A 23,744-nucleotide genomic window follows, 5' to 3' on the forward strand; every position below is an offset into this window, starting at 1 on the left:
CCTCGTTCAATCCATGAAACCAGCCGTTCAGCAAAAAGTTAAATTTGATATTACAGTAGGTGCGGACCACAAAAGTGATTGTTAATATTCACATCAAAACTGTCTCCTACCGATAAAAATACAATAATTCTTAATGACCACCCAAACATAAATATCTTTTTCCAACACACGCATTTTCCCTTTTGAAGAGATGCCCTCAGAAGGTGTAACCACAAGGTGAACAGGTCACCAGAACCAGGTCTAACAAGCCTAATAATTTCCTCCCTTAGGAATTATTTTCTGATCTCTTCCTAGTGATGTAAGGTGAGGTCTTTAGCAACTTTGCTACGGGAACCAGACACACACATATAGAATATAATACCTATATATATATATATATATATATATATATATATATATATATATATATATATATATATATATATATATGCAGAAGCCAGGTACTATGTCGTACCTCTAAGTAAATGGGGATACAATCCACAATAAAGTAAAATCCTCTTGTAGATTAAAATATATATCTTGTACAGGATTAAAGCTTTCGACTATCAGTTGATGGTCGAAAGCTTTAATCCTGTACAAGAATATATATTTTAATCTACAAGAGAATTTTACTTCATTGTGGATTGTATCCCCCTATATATATATATATATATATATATATATATATATATATATATATATATATATATATATATATATATATATAGTATATATATATATATATATACTATATATAAATACGCATTAAGCTACAAATGTCCTTTAATATCTAATTCACTCTACCTCAGAATTAATATATTGTCATATATGTTAACTGAAGGGGAATTTTTAGTTGATAATAATTTCGTCGGCTCCCGGGCGCGAACCTAAGAACCCAGAAATCAGGACGGTGATCAAGCTCATAATATATATATATATATATATATACATATATATAATACATGTATGAATTCAAATGTTCAGCTACGCACAACCTATTCATTCGAATTTACTATACTCCGGAAAATACTTACATGCTAAATACATTTTTTTACGTGGCTAGGAACCAACTGGTCACCTAGCAACGGGACCTACAGCTTATTGTGGGATCCGAACCACATTATATCGAGAAATGAATTCCTAACCACCAGAAATAAATTCCTCTGATTCCGCGTTGGCCGGGCCAAGAATCGAACTTCGGACCACCGGATTGGTGGCCGAGCGCAAAAACCACTCGTCCAACGAGGAACTAGGCTTACGTATAGAACTCAACATCAGTTATCTTTCTGAATTCTGAGTGCATTAAATAACTATCAAGCACGTTGTAATCGGAAGAGGTATGGGCTCGAAACCTGATTAGGGTGTGCTCATGTATCACATGTTATTTCCTTTGGATGTAAGTTATTACTATGAATAGTGAACGCGATATTTTGACGGCATTCGTGATTTAATATTTGAGATGAAAAAATCTTAAGAGTACAATATAGGACAAACAAATTTTACATATAAATCGCGAGCACGAGCACACACACATATAGTATATATATACTATGTAAGTATATATGAATATAATATATATATATATATATATATATATATATATATATATATATATATATATATATATATATATATATATACTGACATGTATTGTGTATGAACATGTTTCCAATAATCCAGCTGCTAGTATTTCGGGTTTTACCTCCGAAAGGTTTTAAATGAAAACTTCTCATTATAAATCAACCGTTTGCCATTCCTCAAACACGTTCTGGTCCCGCAATATGTTTTCCCCTCCCACCCACTCATCAGCACCAATTCGGTTGCAGAAAAACTGGGCGTCATTAAACCCATCCAGTCGAAGATCTCGAATACATTTGCTATGCAACAGATAGCGAGAGAAGAAAAAAAAAAAAAAAAAAAAAAAAAAAAAAAAAAAAAAAAAAAAGGAACTGTATAATGCAGGCCGGCTAGGAACACTCGCTCTTATTGACACTTGAGACGGAATTCTTCCACTGAATGCTCACGTGCGGTGTTCAGCTGAAGGAGATTGCTTCCTTTGATGAATGAGTCTTGTATATAATACACTCCAAAACAAAGAAAATGTTAAAAAACTAAAACTGAACAATAGAAAACAAAATCTAAAAGATGAAAACTAAAAATATGTCATGAAGGAATACTTCGAAATCTTCCGTAGTCCAAAAGAAATCCAAAATGATGACTACTGTAATGAAAAGCTTTCAAGGAAATTTCTCGTTAACTATAATTTTTTTAATAGCGAACTTCTTGAACTCAATATAAACGAACTGCTTAACGAACATTGAAACGTGCTCATTGCTTCACACTATACAGTATACATGGGTCATGAAAAACGAGCAACAGTGCCCAAGCTACCAAAATCGGCCAAAAGTGTTGGCCTCCCCGGCTGTATGAGTCGCGACCCATGGAACTCTTAGCCGGCCGTTGTGGCCTGCGTTACTGCGTTGCCAGAGGTAGGATCATGGCAAAATTTAACCTTAAATAAAATAAAAAACCGTTGAGGCTTGAAGGCTGCAATTTGGTATGTCTGATGACTGGAGGAAGGATGATCAAAATACCAATTTGTAGCCCCCAAGCCTCACTAGGTTTTAAGATCTGGGGGCGGACAGAAAAAGTGCGGACGGACAGTCAAAGCCATCTCAGTAGTTTTCTCTTTTTTTTTTTCCTTCTTCCTCCTTTTCAGAAAACTAAAACTTTTCATAAAATATTGCGCGAAGCACAAAATAACTTCCTTTACAAGTGCGATTATACATAACCCTCGATGTGATGCTCATGCTACTGCTTGACGTGTATTTTGACGTACCCTAATTTTACACAAATAGGTGTAGCATGAAGCAAGATATGAATTTCACACTCTTATCTATGCATATTTACTTTGCAATTCCAAAGAGGTACAGGCAATTATGGGCATCTCTTATCTGCCGGTTTTAACGGAAGAAAACCCCACACTTTTTTTTTTCCTTTTTGGTAGTCTTCCTTAACATACAATCGGTGGAATTTAGTATATTTTCAAATATGAGATGTGTAACAGAAATTTTCCAAATGATAAATGGAAGTGAAACTGTGATGAGTCTTTCAAAGCCTACTTTTGGTCCTCGACTGTTTAGCGAGTAATAAAAGGAAACTCATCAATTTGGTAGGCTACGTAAAGGACGCTGTGTCGAAAGATCTCGTGGCTTTTACCTTTATTTATATATAAATATGAGAGAGAGAGAGAGAGAGAGAGAGAGAGAGAGAGAGAGAGAGAGAGAGAGAGAGAGAGATTCGCAATATTTTAAAGTCTAATTTCAAATTACTCGTGCATACAATTAATGAAACACTCCGACTTGAATTAATGCTTTGGTAGGTTAAAAAATAGTAAGTGGCATCCCAATTCACTTCGTAAACTAAGGGGAAAAGTTTACCTTGTCCCAACCAGACGAGGCCTGACGGGTGATTAGGAATGTTCAATAATTTAAATATTTAGGGGCATTTCTAAACACTAACAATATTTTCTGACCACAACTTAATACAGCATTCTAAAATTGTTATACGGAATAGGGACGGGTTCGTTTTTTCTACTAAACATTCAATGAATATCTTTCACGTCTTTTATTATCACACACACGCTTTTCAGACTGATGTTAAACAATCTTGGCGCTGATCTGTTAACGTTCTGCGAACAGGAATGAGTGTAAGAAAAGTGATGTAAACATAACAAAAAATAGTGTAGAGAGAGAGAAAAAAAAAAAAATATATATATATATATATATATATATATATATATATATATATATATATATATATGTGTGTGTGTGTGTGTGTGTGTGTGTGTGTGCGTGTGTAAGAAAAGTGATGTAAAACATAACAAAAAAATAGAGTAAATATATATTATATATATATATATATATATATATATATATATATAGAGAGAGAGAGAGAGAGAGAGAGAGAGAGAGAGAGAGAGAGAGAGAGAGAGAGAGAGAGCATGTAACCCTGAAAAACACTTACTCCTCAGACTTCGGAACGACGACAGGGTTATAGTCTGGATCATAGTATTCGTCGTAGTCGTTGTCTGTGGGCTCGGCCGAAATGGCAGTCCTTTTAGGTCTGGCTTCAGCGCCTTCGCTGACACCCTCGATCCTGTTGTGCCGAAGGACGGGGGTGTTGAAGCACTGCTCGTTCTGCAAGCTGGCGCGGTTATGGTGCTCGTTGTTGTTGTTGCGCAAAGTGACTGACCGCAAAGACAGCCGCTTGCCGTTGACGACGTGCGATCTCTGTCCCGTGGGCGGCGGCAGCACCGACCGCAGCTTATCCAACTGCGTGTTGAGGGTGGCGATGGTGGTGTCCTTCTCTTCCAGCTCCACCTGCAAGCGCTCGATGACACTGTCCTTGAGACTGAGCTCCTCGAGGGCGGCTGTCAGAGCTGCCTGGGTTTCCTTTAGGGATGCTCGTCCTTTACTACTCCCTCCCGAGGACGAGGTGAAGGACACCGGAGAGCTCCTGCCACTAGACCCTCCATCGCCACTACCACTACGAGGTTTAAACCACTTCTGCATGGTGGCTCGATTACCATAGCATGGCGGTAATTATGATAATATCAGAGAGATCTCAAACCCACATCACTTCACTATGGTATAATTCATTACTACCACCATTATCACTTTGATCATCGCCAGAACACAACACCCATTATTCTATTTTCGACGATTGCAATTACAGATGTACAGCAATAATCACACAACGAAGTTCCTTTAACGAAAATCACTATACACATTCCACTATTAGTCACCATATTTCACTCGAACGTATTATACATTTTCAACAAAATTGCTGGAAAGCCGTAGAAATAATGCTCGCTAGTTTAAACTTGTGAAAAGATGTCAACTTCAAAATCCTTTCAACTGTTACACAAAAGAAAAAAAAATGGCGTGAAAATTTCTGAGCCAATTATTTCGCATAAACATAATAAACTAAAAGAGATATTTAGCACACATGAATTTGCCTAAGGTAACTATCACATGGAAGTAGGCGGTCACATTTTAATAGAGCTTTATGGGAGGCTCTGGATTTCCAGTGGCTCTTCAACTTACAAGATCACAGCTAATCAGCCGAAGCTAATTTTTTTTTCTTTTTTTAAAGTCTTCACGTGATGACCACCAGTCTACAAAGGCTAGAGAATCTCCAAAGAAAATAAATACTTTAAGGAGGACTGAGAGCTCTGGGCAAGAGGGTTACTGCCCCTTGAATACTGATGAGCTCCCTTCCCACCTGCATCCCCCTCACCCCCCTATTTCTCCCACTTCATGACTTCTCCCCCTTCCTGTAGCTCTTCATCTTCACCTCTTCTCTTTCCCTTTCCTGCTCTCTCTCTCTCTCTCTCTCTCCTTCACAGTCCAAGGTCAGGCTATTCTCGAGGTGAAAACATTGACCGCTCTTATGTCAACACACACTTTACTGGGCATAATGAGGGGATGCTCAAAGTCATCAAAGGCCATTCTCACAGCCATAGGCATCTATCCCCAAGACAACAAAAGCTCGAATCGAACACCAAACACTATTTATCCAGAGATGTCATGTACACAAAACATCCCTCGATCATCGGTATAATCTTTTTGAGAACAATAATCATAATTCGAACTGAAGTCCGATGTAAAGATAATTGGAATGAAAATTCAAATATCAAAAGATTGAAAACACTTTATTCAAAGGGGCCTAAAGCAATGCCCACGTTCGTCTTTATTTTCCAAGAATTAAAACACTAGAAAGTCTCACTATGTAAAAGTACTGAACCACGCTATTTTACGAGTTCCAAGAGTCTGCAGTCGGGGAAAAAATCCATTATTAGCCTCAAAACACATCAACCGAAACCCAGGCTACAAGACAACAAATCAAAGTGAAATAAGCAAAAATACAATTTATATCTAGACCGAATGCATAAAATCACGGCCCAATTTTTGATAGCTGTGTGTATTACCTAAATAAGTATGCTGAGCGCTGGACTTATTATTTATCTCCCAGATACCTGAACATCCGCTCCAAAAATAGCTCTCCAAAACAGACGACATCCTCAACATCAGCAACTATTCAACAACTAAAGAAAAAAGTAAACTCGTCACCTCCAGTATAAAGTCGAATTAGTGGAAGTAAAAACTCGATATTCTAATTTGATGTATTTTGTTCGTCTCTGTCTATATATATAGATATAATATATAAATAAGTGTATACATACACACAGGCACCCACATCATATATAATATATTTATATTATATATACTATATACACAACTAGCACTGTCGCCGTCCAAAATAACCAAGAACGTGCATTTTATACGTACTACCTTTCATTCAGCGCAGTCAAGCACATGTTTCTCTTCCCTTTGCCTTTTTTATTGGTGAACTGGGCCGAGGATGATTGGTTGCTTATCGAAAGGTTGTCTAACTCTCACTTCTTTCTTTATCTTCATCTTTGACCTTTATTTCAAAAACCAGTGTCCTTCCATGCTGTGAGGTCCGCTCGGCTCTGGCAAGCCGACAGTTGTGTACCTCTCCAAGCATGGATTCTGGTTACTGTTTTTCTACTGTTGGTAAGTCAAGGACATTGGATCCCCTACGCACATCTTTCTATTAATAGTATTTCTCGACCTCTAACTATTTGTACCTCCCCAAGAATGGATTCTGGTTACCGTTTTTCTGCTGTTGTTAAGTCAAGGACATTGTATCCTTTATTCACATCTTTCTCTACCTTTAAAACTATAGTATATAACTGACTAAACATCTTAGTCAGTAAATTCGGCTTTTCAATAGCGGGAAAACTGACATACTGAGAATCTCAGAATTTTGTAAACCTCCCTATCCTGAGTTCCGTCCCGTTTTTAACATTGTTTTCCCGTTTGCTCTTCAGCAGCACATTCGCATTTTAAATTGCTGGAAAAAAATTGAATGCTATGAATTCTTAAAATCCAGATCTTAGTATTAATTTTTTGGCACTAAGGTTCAGTTAACTTATTGTGCATGCTTTGTAAAATTTTTCACAATTCTAATTTTGTTTTACATTTAGAACATCTTTCTTATATCATTTTTTCTTTAATGTTTCTTTTGTAGTTCAGTTTTTACATATAATTTCTATTTTCCGTCCTGTGCTGCTTTCGCTATGGGGACTTTTGGCCTGTATCATTCTACCTCTGCAACCAAGGTAGCAGTTATACTAATAATAATAATAATAATAATAATAATAATAATAATAATAATAATAATAATAATAATAAGAACTATAAATACCACCCAGTCGAATTGGAGGACTGTGATAGAGCAAAAAAAAAAAATAATAATAATAATAATTCGGATATGGATTCTGGTACACAATGAGAGGGCTAGACAGTAAATGGTAAGAAAGGTTTATCAAAAAAAGGTGCTAATTGGTGAGACAGAAACATGGGATCAGCTCTGAAGACGATAGGAAAACAAAGTCTCTGTGGTCAGGAAAAGGACTAAAAGTTCTTGAATTAAGCGTAAGTTAAGCACACACTAATCGCAAAGGCAGCGAGAGAAGAGCTTCCAAAAATATAAGACCACTTATGGATGAGGCATAAAGGGATTTACATTAAGTACATACTCCACAAGAGGACTATAGTTTAGATTAGATATACGAATAGGAGTTCAGGTAAGTTTAACAATAAGAGAGAGAGAGAGAGAGAGAGAGAGAGAGAGAGAGAGAGAGAGAGAGAGAGAGAGAGAGAGAGAGAGAGAGAGAGAGAGCAAAAATTGAGGGTTACTTTCACATACGTACTAATACCTAATTTCAGAATACCAACCTCCTCCTACATAACAGAACACAAATAATGTATGAATGCATGTATATAGCTATCAATTAATTACTATATATATATATATATATTATATATATATATATATATATATATAATATTTTACATATATATATATATATATATATATATATATAAATATATATATAATATAAATATATATATATATATATATATATATATATATAAAGGTTTTTTGCCACGAAGGAAAAAATGAAAAAGCGAGATAGCCAAGTACTTTCGGTCCTGTTCGGACCCTTTGCCTCAGTAAAGGGTCCGAACAGGACCGAAAGTACTTGGCTATCTCGCTTTTCATTTTTTTCTTCGTGGCAAAAAAACCTTTATTTATACATAGCATCACGTTTTATATACTTCGTGATCAAGTTATTCATATATATATATATGTTTGTGTATATATACATATATACTATATATATATATATATATGATGTGTATATATATATATACATATAATATATATATATATATATATATATATATATATATATATATATATATATATATCATCACACACACACATATGAGCTTATTATCACGATCAACCGGGTGATTCATATGAGTCTTATCACATCCCCGTGATTCATGATACGTATTAAGCTACTAATGTCTTTTAACATCTAATTCGCTCTACCTCGGAATTAATAGATATTCATTTATGTTAACCGAAGGGGAATCTTTAAGTTGACACTAATTTCGTCGGCTTGTGGGCGCGAACCTGGTAACCAAGAAATCAGGACGTACAGTGAAGCACTCTAACCACACTGCTGTCACGAGCCTACGAAATTAGGATCAACTAAAAAATTCCCCCGCGGTTAACATGTATGAACATGTATTAATTCCGAGATAGAGCGAATTAGATATTGAAGGACATTTGTAGCTTAATGCGTATACACACATATATACACATATTGCAAGATAGAAGGCAATTATCTGAACTAGTATTTCAGAGAGACTTATTAGAAAAAGAAAAGAAAAACAAAACTTAATGCTCCATGTTTTCTTTTTCATTATTGCGTGTTATGATATTTTTCTTCTTACTGTCTATTCTTATATTTCAAGTCGTCGAGGATATCTCTTCGACCTCCGCACAAACAAACACATTATCTTCTGTATATAAGTATATAATCCGTATCATGCTAGTTGTGTTACTTGCTTGCTTGCTTTCTAATGAATTATAATGAACATACGGAAGAACGTGCAACGAACAAACTACTCAGAGAACTCAACAACAATGACAGGTATCGATGACATCGCACCCCACCCTCTTTCCACAGCCCTCAAAAGCACATTCAGTCACGCATGACCTGTGTTATTCAGGCACGAACACAATGACTAACAGGAGGTTCGTCACCGACTGGCACGCAATTCCAAACACTCTCATGCAGACGACAAAGGCAGTCGCAGTCCTACCACCCGATAGTTTCGAATGTGGATGTAACATACATAACACAAGGAATTAGCAACAAATCTTACTATACTTACACATTCATCAAGCCCGTCGTCACAAATAACGATTGACAAATACATGCTAATTACTGGTAAACTAACAACAAAAACATCAACAAAAACATCAATAATAATAATAATAATAATAATAATAATAATAATAATAATAATAATAATAATAATAACCTACAACCATTAACTAATGCCATTCTGAATGACTTTCTAACCCTGACTTTTTAGCCTCTCCATTTGCTTATCGAAAGGGTTATGAAAAAATAAACGGATTGTCTACTTTTGTTTGAACTACACAATGATCAAGAGTAAATTTTATACAATTTGACAGCGACACATATCAACCTTTACTATTCAACTATCAAAAACAGACAGTAACATACTGTACTTTCGTTCCTGACCGAAGTCATTATGTTTAATTTGAAATGCAGACATATTTTGTTATTATTACTTGTTCTATAATATTCTTTGATGACCACAAAAAAGGTAAATATAAAAAAAAATTCTCTCATGACAGTATCATCACAGCCTGCAATGAACTAACGTACTCAACAATGCAAATAACAGCATAAAAATATAATAAGAATGGAACTCGAAAACAACGTTAACATAAATCACCATTCCGAAGAGGAATTAAAAGATTATTTCTAAACCTCAAACAACACTTCGAAGACGAATTAAAAGATAATTTCACATCAATCGTCATTTCGAAGACGATTTAAAGGATTATTTCTAAACATCAATCACCAATTCGAAGTGAAATTAAAAGACATTTCTAGCAAAAACGGAAATCTAGGCTATATTAATTTTCCATGTATTTCTTTGAGTGTTTAACTTCCCATCGCGGCGATGTAGAGGAAAACTGATAAAAGCAATGATCTCTGAGTAACCCTCTTTCTTTGAGCCAGAAGTAGAGAAATAAAACTAGTCTTGAACACGACTGTATAACAAATGTTGTAGCTCATACAGGTAAAATTTAGAATGCTTGCGAATGAAGCCTAGGAAATTTGAGCACACTGCCAAACTCAATAACCTGACGACAGAGAGAGAGAGAGAGAGAGAGAGAGAGAGAGAGAGAGAGAGAGAGAAAGTCATCTCACGAAAACTGGTACCAATTTGCAGTTCAGTAATCAACAGTTCTTTATACTTCGCGTGAATCATCATGAGACAACGCTCTATTTTGTAAGCACATAAATACGCATTCTTATTAGGTATAAGCACGCATACGACGTTACTAAAAATACTACTAGACATTAATTTAGCTCCATTATCGAAGAGCTTCTCCTTTAACGCTTTTATTGAGCAAGTTATAAGGGTCCGTTTTCGTGGTGCATTATCAGATCACTCCGGCAAGGGGATGAAACAGGGAGGCACTATCTGGCTTATCCTGTTCTGTCTCTGCCCGACGACTTACTGCTCGTGTCCGAGTGCTGTGGTGTCGGATACTATGTCGGCTGAAGCCTTTCTCGAGGGATTATGCTCCCCTGATCAGGATACATTTGCCACGTTTGCCACTGTTTCAGAATTAAAAATAAAAAGGTCTGACATGTTTGTAAGCCTTCAGGAGGATGGTCATCCTTTGATGAAGCAGTATAATGGGATTACCATGCTCCTGAAGGCTTACAAACATGTCAGACCTTCATTTAATGAAGTAATTTTTGAACGATGATGCAACGTAAAAAGACTATGGTAAAATCATCCCGGGCTTTCTGAACTTGAAATGACTTAGTCAAGTAATAAAAATAAAAGTAGAAACCCTTATTTTAATGTCCTCGTTCACTTGCGGTCATTGTTTAGTGATTGCTGTGACAAGGGGGCTTCCAAGAATTGCAAGTCGTCACTCTACTATCCAGATATCAAGAAGGTGCATTTCTCATTCTTTATTCCACTCTTAATGCAAATACTTGTCTGTATATTAGTGTTAAGCAAGGAGAACAGACAACGTTACTTATTCATCGGAAAGGATCTAATTAATTATTTGTGAATTGCAATTAGATGCTTTTAGATTATTACGATTTCTTGTCAATACTATGTTACACACACACCACACACACTCACACATACACATACACACAGACACACACACACATCACATATATATATATATACACACACATATATAAATGTGTATGTACATATTGAAAAGAAAGCGTAATAATCTAAAGGCATCTAACTGCTATTTCGTGATTCACTTATGCATACACACATAATATATATATATATATATATATATATATATATATATATATATATATATATAGATATACACACACACACACACACATACATACACATAGTATATATATGAGAGTGTGTGTGTGTAACTGAATCACGAAAATATGGAGTGTGAAGAATATATAAATAAAGAAAAAATCCAAGAAGGAAAAAGAAACGACGCAGTTCTGCAAGTAAAGGACACGAAGTCGAAAGGTCTTGCAGACAACCATCGTTTCTCTTTCCATCGTTGGTTTTAATTAATTAATAAATGTACAATAAATTGTACATTTATTAATTAAATTTTTTGCGATAATTCTGAGCACCAAACAGGAGACATACGAGAAAAACTGCAATGATCTAAGCATCTCAACAAAATTTCTAAACGTTTCATGAACGATTAACTGATTCATTTGAGTTCCGAGAAGGGAATGAAGCGAATAACAACACAACACCCACCCCAAGATGCAAAAGTGTTGAATTTCCCCAAATGAACTGTTATCAACTATTTGTTACATAACCTGAAATAATTCAACGATGATTTAGGCATATCAAAATATATCATCATGTCCACAGAAACTCGTGTCGTCCATACCCAAAAACCTCAAGAAATTCTTGATGCTTGAAAAATAAACCCTCCCCTTTCATTTATTTTTTGAAGGCGAAAGAATGGACTGCGAACAAAATATTTACTAACAAAGCCTCCACCTGGATGACCAGTCCAAAACACTCTGCTCAAAATAGGTTCAATCGCCTTCAAATTTAAGGGTATGGGCGAACCAGCAAGCTAACACATAAATTACGACGCAATCCTTACCATGTCGAATACAGAATTCACTCATAATACCCGAGAAACCTGTCAACCTTGTAATGAATGTTGATGTTACTTCCAATCCTGCCAATGGTAAGACCGTCATGGGGAATGAATAAAAAAAATAAGTTTTTTTATTAAAATTCTCAAGCGAAACTTACTATACATACCGTTGTGCTTACAGGATTAACATTAAGGTTATCAAAGAAGTTCAGAGTAGCAAGAGCAAAGGATAAATTAGAGGCAAAACTACTGGCATTAATCCTGGTCCCTACTTTTCACGAACAAGCCAAAAATATACAAAAATAAAACCAGTAAGTAAGAAAAAGGGACACTCCCTAGTGAGACAAGTACTGCTCTCCAAAACTGTAAAGTTGCTGACCACCATGACACCTTCAATAAAGAGATTTTCCTGACAGCACATATACGTGACCGCTGGATGATGAGGGCGGTCTAAAAGGCCGTCTACGAGACTGCCTCTGAGACAGAGAGATCCTGCTCTAACGAAGTGGCATTGTTGTCTGCGAGGACTCGAACGCCAGAGCCTTGCACAGTTGGAAGGACTCTTCATGTCAGCCGAATAATGAAAGTGGAAATAAATAACTCGAATTACGGAGTGCGAGTTGAAAGATCATTCATCCCTTTTCCTGGAGAGAGAGAGAGAGAGAGAGAGAAGAGAGAGAGAGAGAGAGAGAGAGAGAGACTCGTGAATCTGGAGAGCATTAATTAAATATTCGAAACTAACAAAAATGTACATTCATCTAGAAGTAGAGGAGGTCGTGAACATTACCATCTCTAACAGCCGTGGGTAAACTTTGCTATCAAATGCTCATCTTCCTAATACTGAAAAACTGTACATTATTTCTTCTCATAAACATTCGCTATTTAAGGGAAAAATTGTTAATCCACATCTTGATATATAAATACACAAATTCTACAGGCGACACTCAAAACATCAATTCTAAATGTAAGAGTAAAGTACCACATACAACTGAGGAAAAGCATTACTGTCAAGTGATAAGAAAAGATACAAATAATCAAACTTATCAACAACGATTTTTACAGCTTTTGTTCAAGACAATCTGCAGTCGAATGAGTCAGGACTGGACCCATGTGGTCGCAGTATAATCGGACGATAAATTTCAATAAGATTACAAAAGAATATTTTAAGGACAAATACCTGACTTGAGTCAAATCATTCGCACGTCAAAACACTTAAGATGGATTGGGACTTGAACTGATAAAAAGGAAAATAACCCAAAATAACCGGGTTATTTCTTTAGGTACATCATCCTAGGGCAATAAAAGTTAGATCACATAAAGGATTTGTGAGTGAGTTTAATATTTATTCGTTCAATGATAAATTCAGCCTATCATGAAACGAGAGAGAGAGAGAGAGAGAGAGAGAGAGAGAGAGAGAGAGAGAGAGAGAGAGAGAGAGAGAGAGAGATTTCTTAGGTTAATGTTAATGTGCACTAATATATACACTCACAAACGTCAGTCTATGAAGATATATACAAATACCGTACATAACTAAATATATCTAAAAAAAATTACAATACTACCCACAATATTACTCTATATCAGTCTAGAGTGCTGTAGGACTGTTGAGAATTTGAGGGAAAAAATAAGATAGAGAAATACGAATAAAAAGACGCAGCAACAAAAAAGACCATTTCCAACGTATTCAGTGATACAGCACATTTAACAAATAACAAAGAGGATGTGATCAAAACGTCTAGTCATCATTGTGATAAGTTCACAATACAAAAATATACCATTCCTCTGCTCACGCAATAAACGAAAGCATCTTTCACTCACAGAGGCCCAAGGCAAATATTTCTGAATGAGCAACCTATTTATTTATTTAGGTTGAAATCCAAATACTAAGCAAAAATCATGCTACTCAACAGTTTCCAGCTACCTTCATATTTCAAAAGGACTAGTGGACTCTAAGACTTTTATTTTTCTTTGCCTTTGAAATCTGCATTGGTCAACATTATTCTCCAATGACCAATGAGTAATAGTAAATTCGACCCTTACAATGAAAATATCACAAGACCTATCAATTACCATGATCTCTGGAGTCCACTGAACCACACAGCTGTACACTGACCGTTTGGCATTTAATAAAGTGGACTTACTATATCACCATAAAAATGAACCATCTCCTCTTTTATTAGATTTGATAAGTGATGCACATTGCACTATGAAGCACCTCTTTTAATGGATATAACAAAAATGATCCTTCTATGTTAATACAACACCTGTGTGTCAGATGGATATATAAAGGGCAATACATACATATACATATAATATCTAAATAATCTAGAACTGCCAATAACAATAGTGACCAAAATCAATAACACAAAGATTACCAGAACCGCCCTCGACAGATTGTGACAGATTTCATAGATCAAAATCTAAATCTTCCATAACGATCGTTACTCAGAAAACTAAAATCTCAAAGTACACATACACACATAGAACGACCAATAGATAGAGACGCATATAGATAGATAGATAGACAGACAGATAGGTGCATAAACTAACTTATCATACAAAGCAAAGGTATAAGCATATGACCTTTAAACACGACACAAGCACATACACATATATACATGTCTCTCTCTCTCTCTCTCTCTCTCTCTCTCTCTCTCTCTATATATATATATATAATATATATATATATATATATATATATATATATATATATGTAAGTATGCATTATATATATATATATATATAATATATATATATATATATATATATATATATATGCTGAATGGAAGCGCTCCCCTATCTAGCTATTATAAAACCTATCTCAGAACTAGACAGATCTGGTTTCCTTTCTTAGAACTTCATACGTGTGTCTATGATGTCTCGGCGAGAGTTTGTGAATTAAACTACTAAACATCAGTCAGCCATATCCCCAAAGGCAAACTATAGAGGCTACCATACCTTGTGCTCCAGCTGCCTTGAAATGTTACCAGTTATTTTTTATACTTAATCAGAAAATATAAATTGTTTTGAACGGATAAATACAGTTCAAGTCATTGTATCAAAGGGAAATGTATTTTCATACGAAACGGAAACAGAAAACCCGAAGCACACGAATTTTGCCGACACAGAAACTGAAGTATTCAGCGATATCAATATAATTATGATTAAAGTTATATCATATAAATAAGACCGAAGAAATTTAACTAAAATGGCAGGACAGCCCATTAAATTTCAAAGTGATGCCACAATAAGCATAATAAAAATGACACCATATAAAAATGCAAATAAGAACTAAAACAAAACTTGGAGGAACTATAAATGGCACCTCTTTCCGAAGACATATTCTACACATCCTATTCTTAAGCGCATAATGTCAGTTTTCATGAGATACCATTATTCTCCTCAGAGGCCTGCACAGCTACCTCTTTGAAAGCCCTCCAAACAGAAATAACCTACTCAGAGAGAGAGAGAGAGAGAGAGAGAGAGAGAGAGAGAGAGAGAGAGAGAGAGAGAGAGAGAATTCTCACGACAACTTTCAAATCCTGGCAGATATGCTTGTATATTCCTAATCTAAGACACAGTCTAAGCGTTTGCCTTTGAACATTGCTGTAGTATTACTGAATGGCGACATTCGCTTCGGAACCAGAACTTCTATAATAATTATTAGAGAGACTATGATCACCAAGATGATGCAATCACAGGGTGGCGTGTTTCAAGCGAGCTCGCAAGCACGTGTGAATCTGGCATAATACACCATCAACAACTAACTACTACTTTTGTTTGAGACTTTTAACTTTTGAGCTTAAAACGAGCTGTAGTATTTACAGAAAACCTATATTTACAAATGCCTACATTTTGTGTGGTGAATCATGATATGAATGGAAAGATTTGGTCAAGAACCATGCTCAAAAATGATCAAATAGGTTATTGAGAATATTTCACCTGGTCACCTTTTTAATAATTAGTTCGTTTTTGGTTAAAAATAAAAATCGATTGTTGAAAGACAAGAAATACTGTGCTAGTAAATGTATGTATGAAAGCAGAAAATTTACAAGAGTTCCAAAGGCTTCCGTATTAATATTTTAAAAAAATTAAACTAAGTGAAAGGAGTTAAAACTTGGCAATGAAAGCTCGAAAAGTAAATATAACTGTTTATTAAATTCTAATGCACTCTGGATTTAGCTCCAAAGGCCTTAATAAAACATTTGCCGGAGCCTAAAACCAGGTTAAAGTTAAAAAATTACGCGTTTAGTTTTAATGTACAGCTACTACTATTACAACTACTAAAAACCACAGGCTAAATGATACTAAAAGTAGACTATTATTCAAAAGATGCACAAAAATGATCTTATACAAAAAATTGAGCCGTAGAACGCCCACATGGTCCACAACACACCAGAACATTTCCGATACTCAGCCAATGACAGACAATCCCTGTTTGATAATCTCATTACTCATTCAGGACCAAATCTTGCTTGTTACAATGGGCGTGTATCTGTCGCAGAGCGCAAGCACCTACTGCACTACTTTCGACCAAAGGCTAAATTAAGCATTCCTTGCCTTTCCTACAGACTCTTCCAGTAACAGCAGTTACTACTGATAACGTCATGATGCTTGAAATAAGTAAAGGAATAACGATTTTCCATGAAAATACAAACTTATCAATCTAGATACGATATTACTATTACTATTATTATTAATATTATTATTTAGGTAGAAGACCCTCTTTAAGGCAAGTTCTATTGAAGGAGATTGCTGCGTTAGCTGCATTTATTAGCAGAACATATCATTATTATTATTATTAAAAATTCCTCATAGTAGCACGAGTCTTCAAATGGAGAAACAAATCCACAGTTATGTAAATATACATATATTTCAGTTTAAAACAGAAAAGATAAGGGGAACCGTACAGATTCCCGAAAGCTATCTTTTCTGTTTTAAACTTAAATATATGTACATTTACATAACTGTGGATTTGTTTCTCCATTATTAATTATTATTATTATTATTATTATTATTATTATTATTATTTATTATTATTATATTTATTATTATTATTATTATTTGTGTAGTGTTAAAAAAAATTTTTAAGACTACTGTGCTTTTAATTCTCATTATTATTATTATTATTATTATTATTATTATTATTATTATTATTTATTATTATCATTCTCAACAACCCATCGAATAGATAGCAAGAGCAATTAGGCCTTTCGAAACGGTTATCTGTTCAACAATAAGTTTACCTTGTCCCTCACCGCGAAATAGCCGCACAGTGACCCTCGAATAAAAACCTCTTATTACCTTATATTTCTCTATTTCTCTAAGTGCATCACTAACCCTATTCTATGGGGCCCCTAGGCGTCCTTAAAGTCCAATCTCCGTAACGTGGGACGATGGCATCAATCTTGCACAGAGGAGGGAACAAAGATGCCCTGAACTTCCAGTAAAATTAAGTAGCTAATAGTAAACGAAAGCTGTCTTCGAATAACCGCTTTTTCTTTTTATTATCAGCCCTGGAAGGTGCAGCAACCGTTACACACTCTCAAAAGTAGCCTATTTCAAAGAGAAATTCATTTCAGACGATTTCAAGAGAGAGAGAGAGAGAGAGAGAGAGAGAGAGAGAGAGAGAGAGAGAGAGAGAGAGAGAGAGAGAGAGAGAGAGTTTTCAGTAACACTACTCAAACGGAAATAATAACAAACATGGAGTAAAATCACCAGGAGCATTTTGCATCCTGACCGAAACATGATTACTAAGAGCACAAAGAAATGCACCATATTTCGAACCTCAAGTTCAAACTCATCCTTCGCCTACGCCAGCCCGACTCCTTGTACCTGCCAGGGAAGTCAAGGACCGCGGCTCAAGGAGGTGCTATCTTACTTGAAGCTTCTCCTTGAAATATAATACGTCCATGTTATATAAAGATATTGCTCATGTTGCTTGAAACTATTTTAATAGTCCCTGCAAAGATGCAAACATCACTTACTTTATATATATATATATATAATATAATATATATATATATATATATATATATATATATATATATTATATATATACACACGCGGCACACACACACACACACATATATATAGATATATATATATACACACACACACACACACACACATACAAGAGGCTTACAATAAACTATGCTTCATAAAATCTAACATGTGTCCAGTGGAGTGACAGTAGAAGGTTCCTTTCTCCTCCATCTCTTGTTATTTACCTATGCCTCACATAAATTCGTAGCTTTAAATTCCGATTTGAGTGATAACAATCGTAGCTACAATTGCAAAAGCTTGACCTAATCTAGGTTTGTTTTATTCCCATGTCACAGATAATTGCTTTACTCTGAATCATTGTTAATAGAATGGGAATACGCAGTTGGAGAGAGCGGGAAAGATATTGTATGTTAACGAGTATTTACAACCACGTAAGGATAAGTGGAGAACAACAATCCACTGAATTGACAAAAACTTACTTACTGCATTAGTCACATTAATTATACATTAACGAGATCTGCTACAAACTAGGAAAACTGTTTGGCATTATATGTAAATTTACTCCTCTAGTATAATCATAGACGACAGACGACAGGAACTTGGATGAATGCACAGAATACCTGAGTTAAAGGTTTGCTAACATTCCTTACGGTATCCAAATAAAGAAATGCGAGTGAAGTACCCATTGTTATTTTAACCAAATAGTGTTTCTTTTACAGGCATAAGAGGCACCAATCCCAACTTTCACCATCCAACATGCCCTCAAATGACGTCGGTTCAGTATACCTATGAATCAACACGCTTATGAAATACGTTCTCATTAATATTTTCACTTTTCCATACGCCAGGAAAAAACTTAAGACATAACGGTGAAAAAGAAAATATACAGCACATAATTAGGAAGGAAAATTTCTCACTAAAAAATGAAAACTTTGCACTTGCAAGATTTTTCAGGAATTTCCACTCGTCATCTACTTCACTTTTGCACTATTCTTCTCTGTCATATTTCATATATCGAAAACTATTCCCGCTCTGAAGCAATCACAGGTGTTCGTCAACCATAAAAAAAGATGCGTCATATCAAATCGTTACCAATGAGGCGGACAGCGGCACTGCCCGAATGTTTTCACTGTGGTTTACCACACGCTACTGAGAGTGAGAGATGGATACACTCACTCCCGAACCTGCCCTCACACTACCTTCCCCTTGGATGCCATTGCCATGCCGCCACGCACTGCTCGCGCACACAGATAGATGGATGGATGGAGCGATTTCGTAACTGGAATCATCTGCGTTCTGACGCTAATCAACGTTATATATATATATAATATATATATATATATATATTTATATTATATTATATTATATATATATATATATATATATATATATATATATAATATATATATATATATATATATATATAGATATAGATAGATAGATAGATAGGTAGGCATAAATGAGTGTTTATGTGCGCACGCACGTGGAGAGAGAGAGAGAGAGAGAGAGAGAGAGAGAGAGAGAGAGAGAGAGAGAGAGAGAAAGTTAACGAACTGTTATATCGGTGTTTAGAAAAGAAATGATCGCAAGATGAAGTAAGGAAGAGGAAGAGAAGCCGTTTGTTTACATTCGTCTGAGCCGAGCAGAGGAATAAACCTTAGAGCACGGGGTTAGGTGTAAACAATGGCCGCCTTCACCTGAACCGCGCCTCACTGGCATACCGTCAATATGCACATCCGTATATATGTACAAAGGGACACATACAAACGGTTAGGGGCGCAAGCGGCCATACAAACATCCTACGATACAAAGCGCCTTCCAGTCACCAACTTTGAGTTTAAGATGGATAAAAACGATTTCAAAAACTGCGCAACAAAACCTCGGTGCTCTGAATGGTATACGTATATTCATAACAATCTCTTGTAATGTAACTTGAGATCATTAAAGCATTAACTTTACTTTAGCTATAGAGTGGCATGTGATGACCCAGGTCGTAGCCTACCGGCATTACTAGAGTAACTAACAGGCAAGTGCATTAATAAATGATAAAAAAGATCTTATATTAAATCAACCCACGGAGGGAAAATAGATTACCATAAATGTTAAGCAAATTACTGGAGGAAAATTGAGTAATAAAATTAAAATCTAAATTTCCTGACAGGATACAAAGTAGACTATCTTCTACAATGGAACAAGACTAACATCTAAACCTCTTCGTAACTGTTATATCGATCATGAAACAATGGATTTAACGCCAATCCTCGAAATCGAACTATATTTGGATACCTATACAAAGTGTAAGACAAGAATTCTCAATAACTGCAATCGTCAATTCTATATTATCATTAATAACCACATCGCTGATATGGTTTCGATTATTTTGTATAGGCAATGAGTCCTCAAAAAAAAAAATGTTAAACCGTTTACTACACATCAGTGCCGAGTAAACTCGGTGTAGAAAATTATCTCTATATCATAAAGCCACAAGGTTGAGGTTCTGATTAACTTTCATAAACAGTTTCGAGACCAGATGCCCAGATATTTCAAAAGTTGTAATCAAATCCGCTTACAGAGAACGAGCATATACACCTCGGTGCTTTTATCTAGAGATTGGGAGTTACTTGTATTCGTTAACAACGATCAAAATTGAACTTCCTGTCTCGTAAGATATAATTTGTCTGAATATCATAGTATCAAATTATTCACAAACTTCTCTGAAATCCCGCAAAATATAAATGTAACTGGTTTAATCATGCCTAGCACCAATGCATTTACATTATACTTTTATAAGGACCAATGCATTTATATTATACTTTTATAAAGATACCATTCAGAAACACGAATAAAGATTTTTCATTATCAGATTAAACGATACGAATGGCCCTGTTGTACGCTTATCATGTATACAACGGAATGGAATCTGGTCGATTTGTGGTATTAACATAAAGTGCCCACCCATTATGTACTCCAAACACTCCACAGATGTCAATGTCCTGACCTCATGCAACACAAAGGCTTATCAACAGAGCAGTACAGTCGCACTTTATTTCTCAGTCTATGTTGCTAGCATATGTTGCCGCAGAAAAAAATGTCTCAACCTAACTTATTTTAGAAACAAAGCCGGAGAACTTGGTCGCTTTCGGTGCAACCGCAAACGACATCCTTTCAACACATCCACCAATGAGAGATTGCTGCTCACGGAAACCCATTGCTCACAGAAATGTTACTCTTACAAGCCTGCGATCTTTTCTTATCTGTCCGGTAGAATGTCCACAGTATTTCGATATTATGGCTGTACTGCAACTGATGTATCGAAAACGACTTCCTTTATTAAATGAAATTTGGCCAAGGAAGCCCAATCTGCGAATGTAAAGTGAAACGTCAAACTCAGTTTTTCAACGTCAAGACCAGTAATCTGCAACACGGTATTGCAGACGAATAATTTTCTGATTACTTTCTCCTTAGTCCGTATGGCATGAAAGTTGTCGGTATATCAAAGGTGACCAAGATTTATAAGGATCATTTGAAAGAACTACTCATGGGCACTGATAACTGGTATATTGGCAATCCAAAATTAACAGCTCCAATTAGCAAGACAGCGGCAAATATTGTCAAGTGTCCATTCTCTGAAGATCGGTAAATGATGTGAATGTATATGTTCTCTATATATCCTTTATACAACCAAGAAAAAAATGTTAATTCCAAACGATGTAACAACGTTCCTTTTTACGCGAATCAGTGGAGAGAGATTTCCCAAATGTCTATCACAACAAAGTCCACCGCTAGTATACTCATTTGCTTAACGCAGTGAATGGGGGATCACAAGTTCCATATAAACAAGTACTGCTGCCAACATGTGAAAGCCACCCACCCGATGATGGAGACGGTGCAGGTGAAAGAAGTGATGACGGCGCTGCTTAGGACGAGGATGATGATGACGCACATGATGAGTTTTATATTATATTATATTATATTATATTATATTATATATATTATATTATATTATATATATATATATATATATATATATAAAGTATAAAAGACCCATCAAAACACTATGGTTTAAAGCTAAGGACTATATTTCGATGGTCTGACTACCACTGCTTGAGACGTATCCTATTTAACAGATGAATTTATTTACACAAACACACACACACACACATACACTCATACATACATACTACATACATACATACATACATACATACATATAGTATATATATATATATATATATATATATATATATATGTATGTATAACTGAATCACGAAAATTTGGAACGTGGTGAATATATAAATAAAGGTAGAAGCACGAAGGAAAGTGAAACAGTGTGTTGCGGCGAGATCTTTCGACTCAGGGTCCTTTACTTAGCAGACTGACATACTACATAAAAACATGAGTGTACAAGGAAGGGTCGTGTAAATGACAGATTGTAAAGGAAATAAGTACCTAGAATCGAACACAACTGAGTCGAAAGATCTCGTAGCACTCCACTGTTTCACTTTCCTTCGTGGCTTCTACCATATATATATATATATATATATAATATATATATATATATATATATATATATATATATAGTATATATATATATATATATATATAAACAACATCTGGACACCAGAATTTGTACCTTTATATAGACTACAACAAAGTTGCTAAAATATTCCAAGAGATCTGGTTTACATGCATAATAACCCTTGTGAGTAAGACTAACTATACATAGGATGTATTATGTGAATAAACATTTTACATAATAAAACTGCCCTTCAAAACAACATGGTAAAGCTTTAAATGTACTCCTCTGTAAATGTATGACGTTTCAGACTCATATTTGCAAACTTGTTCAGAATAGTGTCTTATAAAAATTTCAATGAAAGTGGCTCACTCGTGTTACTCCTTATACTGGGGAAAACATGACCATCTACATTCCCAAAGTTTGACTGTGTTTAACCAGGTGCCTATTTCAAAATAAACACAATTCTAACAGCAAACGTTTTTTAAATTTTTAAAGAATGCCCACATCATAACAAAATAAAAACTGTATTTTGTTATTATGTGATCATTATTGTCGCAGTCAGATTATCGTCAAAATCAAATCATTTATTTGATGGGAATTTGTGCACCAGGGACGATTCTGCGCACTGAGGACATCTAGTTCTTTTTTTTTTTAACGGATTTAGTACCAATTATGGAATTTCAAAAAGTTCCATATAAATGATGACTTAAAACCAATTTTGCATAATTTCCTTTGAAACACTATTAACGAGAAAAATAACCAAAAGCACTTCCGGTGAATGACGAATGAAAGTGTCATGGGAGATGCACACTATTTAAGTGAAAATTCAGGGGAGAAGAGCAATGAGATCCATGCTTTCTGTGAACACAATCAGGTATGGTAGAAGGCCAAA

The 23,744-nt window shown here is 35.3% G+C and overlaps 1 protein-coding gene across 2 annotated transcripts in view; it reads right to left on the bottom strand.

Annotated features, from left to right (window-relative positions):
* Nucleotides 1-23,744, bottom strand: part of LOC135217138 (cGMP-dependent protein kinase, isozyme 2 forms cD4/T1/T3A/T3B-like) — a 679,403-nt gene that overhangs the window by 322,416 nt on the left and 333,243 nt on the right. Inside the window, exons 1-2 of one of the 2 annotated variants that reach the window (XM_064252848.1) lie at nucleotides 19,426-19,537; nucleotides 4,006-4,898 (exon numbers count right to left, since the gene is read on the bottom strand). The exons of the other annotated variant lie outside the window; for it this stretch is intronic. Of the exons in view, the coding sequence (XP_064108918.1) occupies nucleotides 4,006-4,553 (548 nt within the window). The 5' untranslated portion in view covers nucleotides 4,554-4,898; nucleotides 19,426-19,537. Of the gene's footprint in view, nucleotides 1-4,005; nucleotides 4,899-19,425; nucleotides 19,538-23,744 lie in introns of those variants that run through there. 2 annotated transcript variants of the gene reach the window in all.

This window comes from Macrobrachium nipponense, chromosome 7, assembly GCF_015104395.2.
Source record: "Macrobrachium nipponense isolate FS-2020 chromosome 7, ASM1510439v2, whole genome shotgun sequence".
Lineage (NCBI taxonomy): Eukaryota > Metazoa > Arthropoda > Malacostraca > Decapoda > Palaemonidae > Macrobrachium > Macrobrachium nipponense.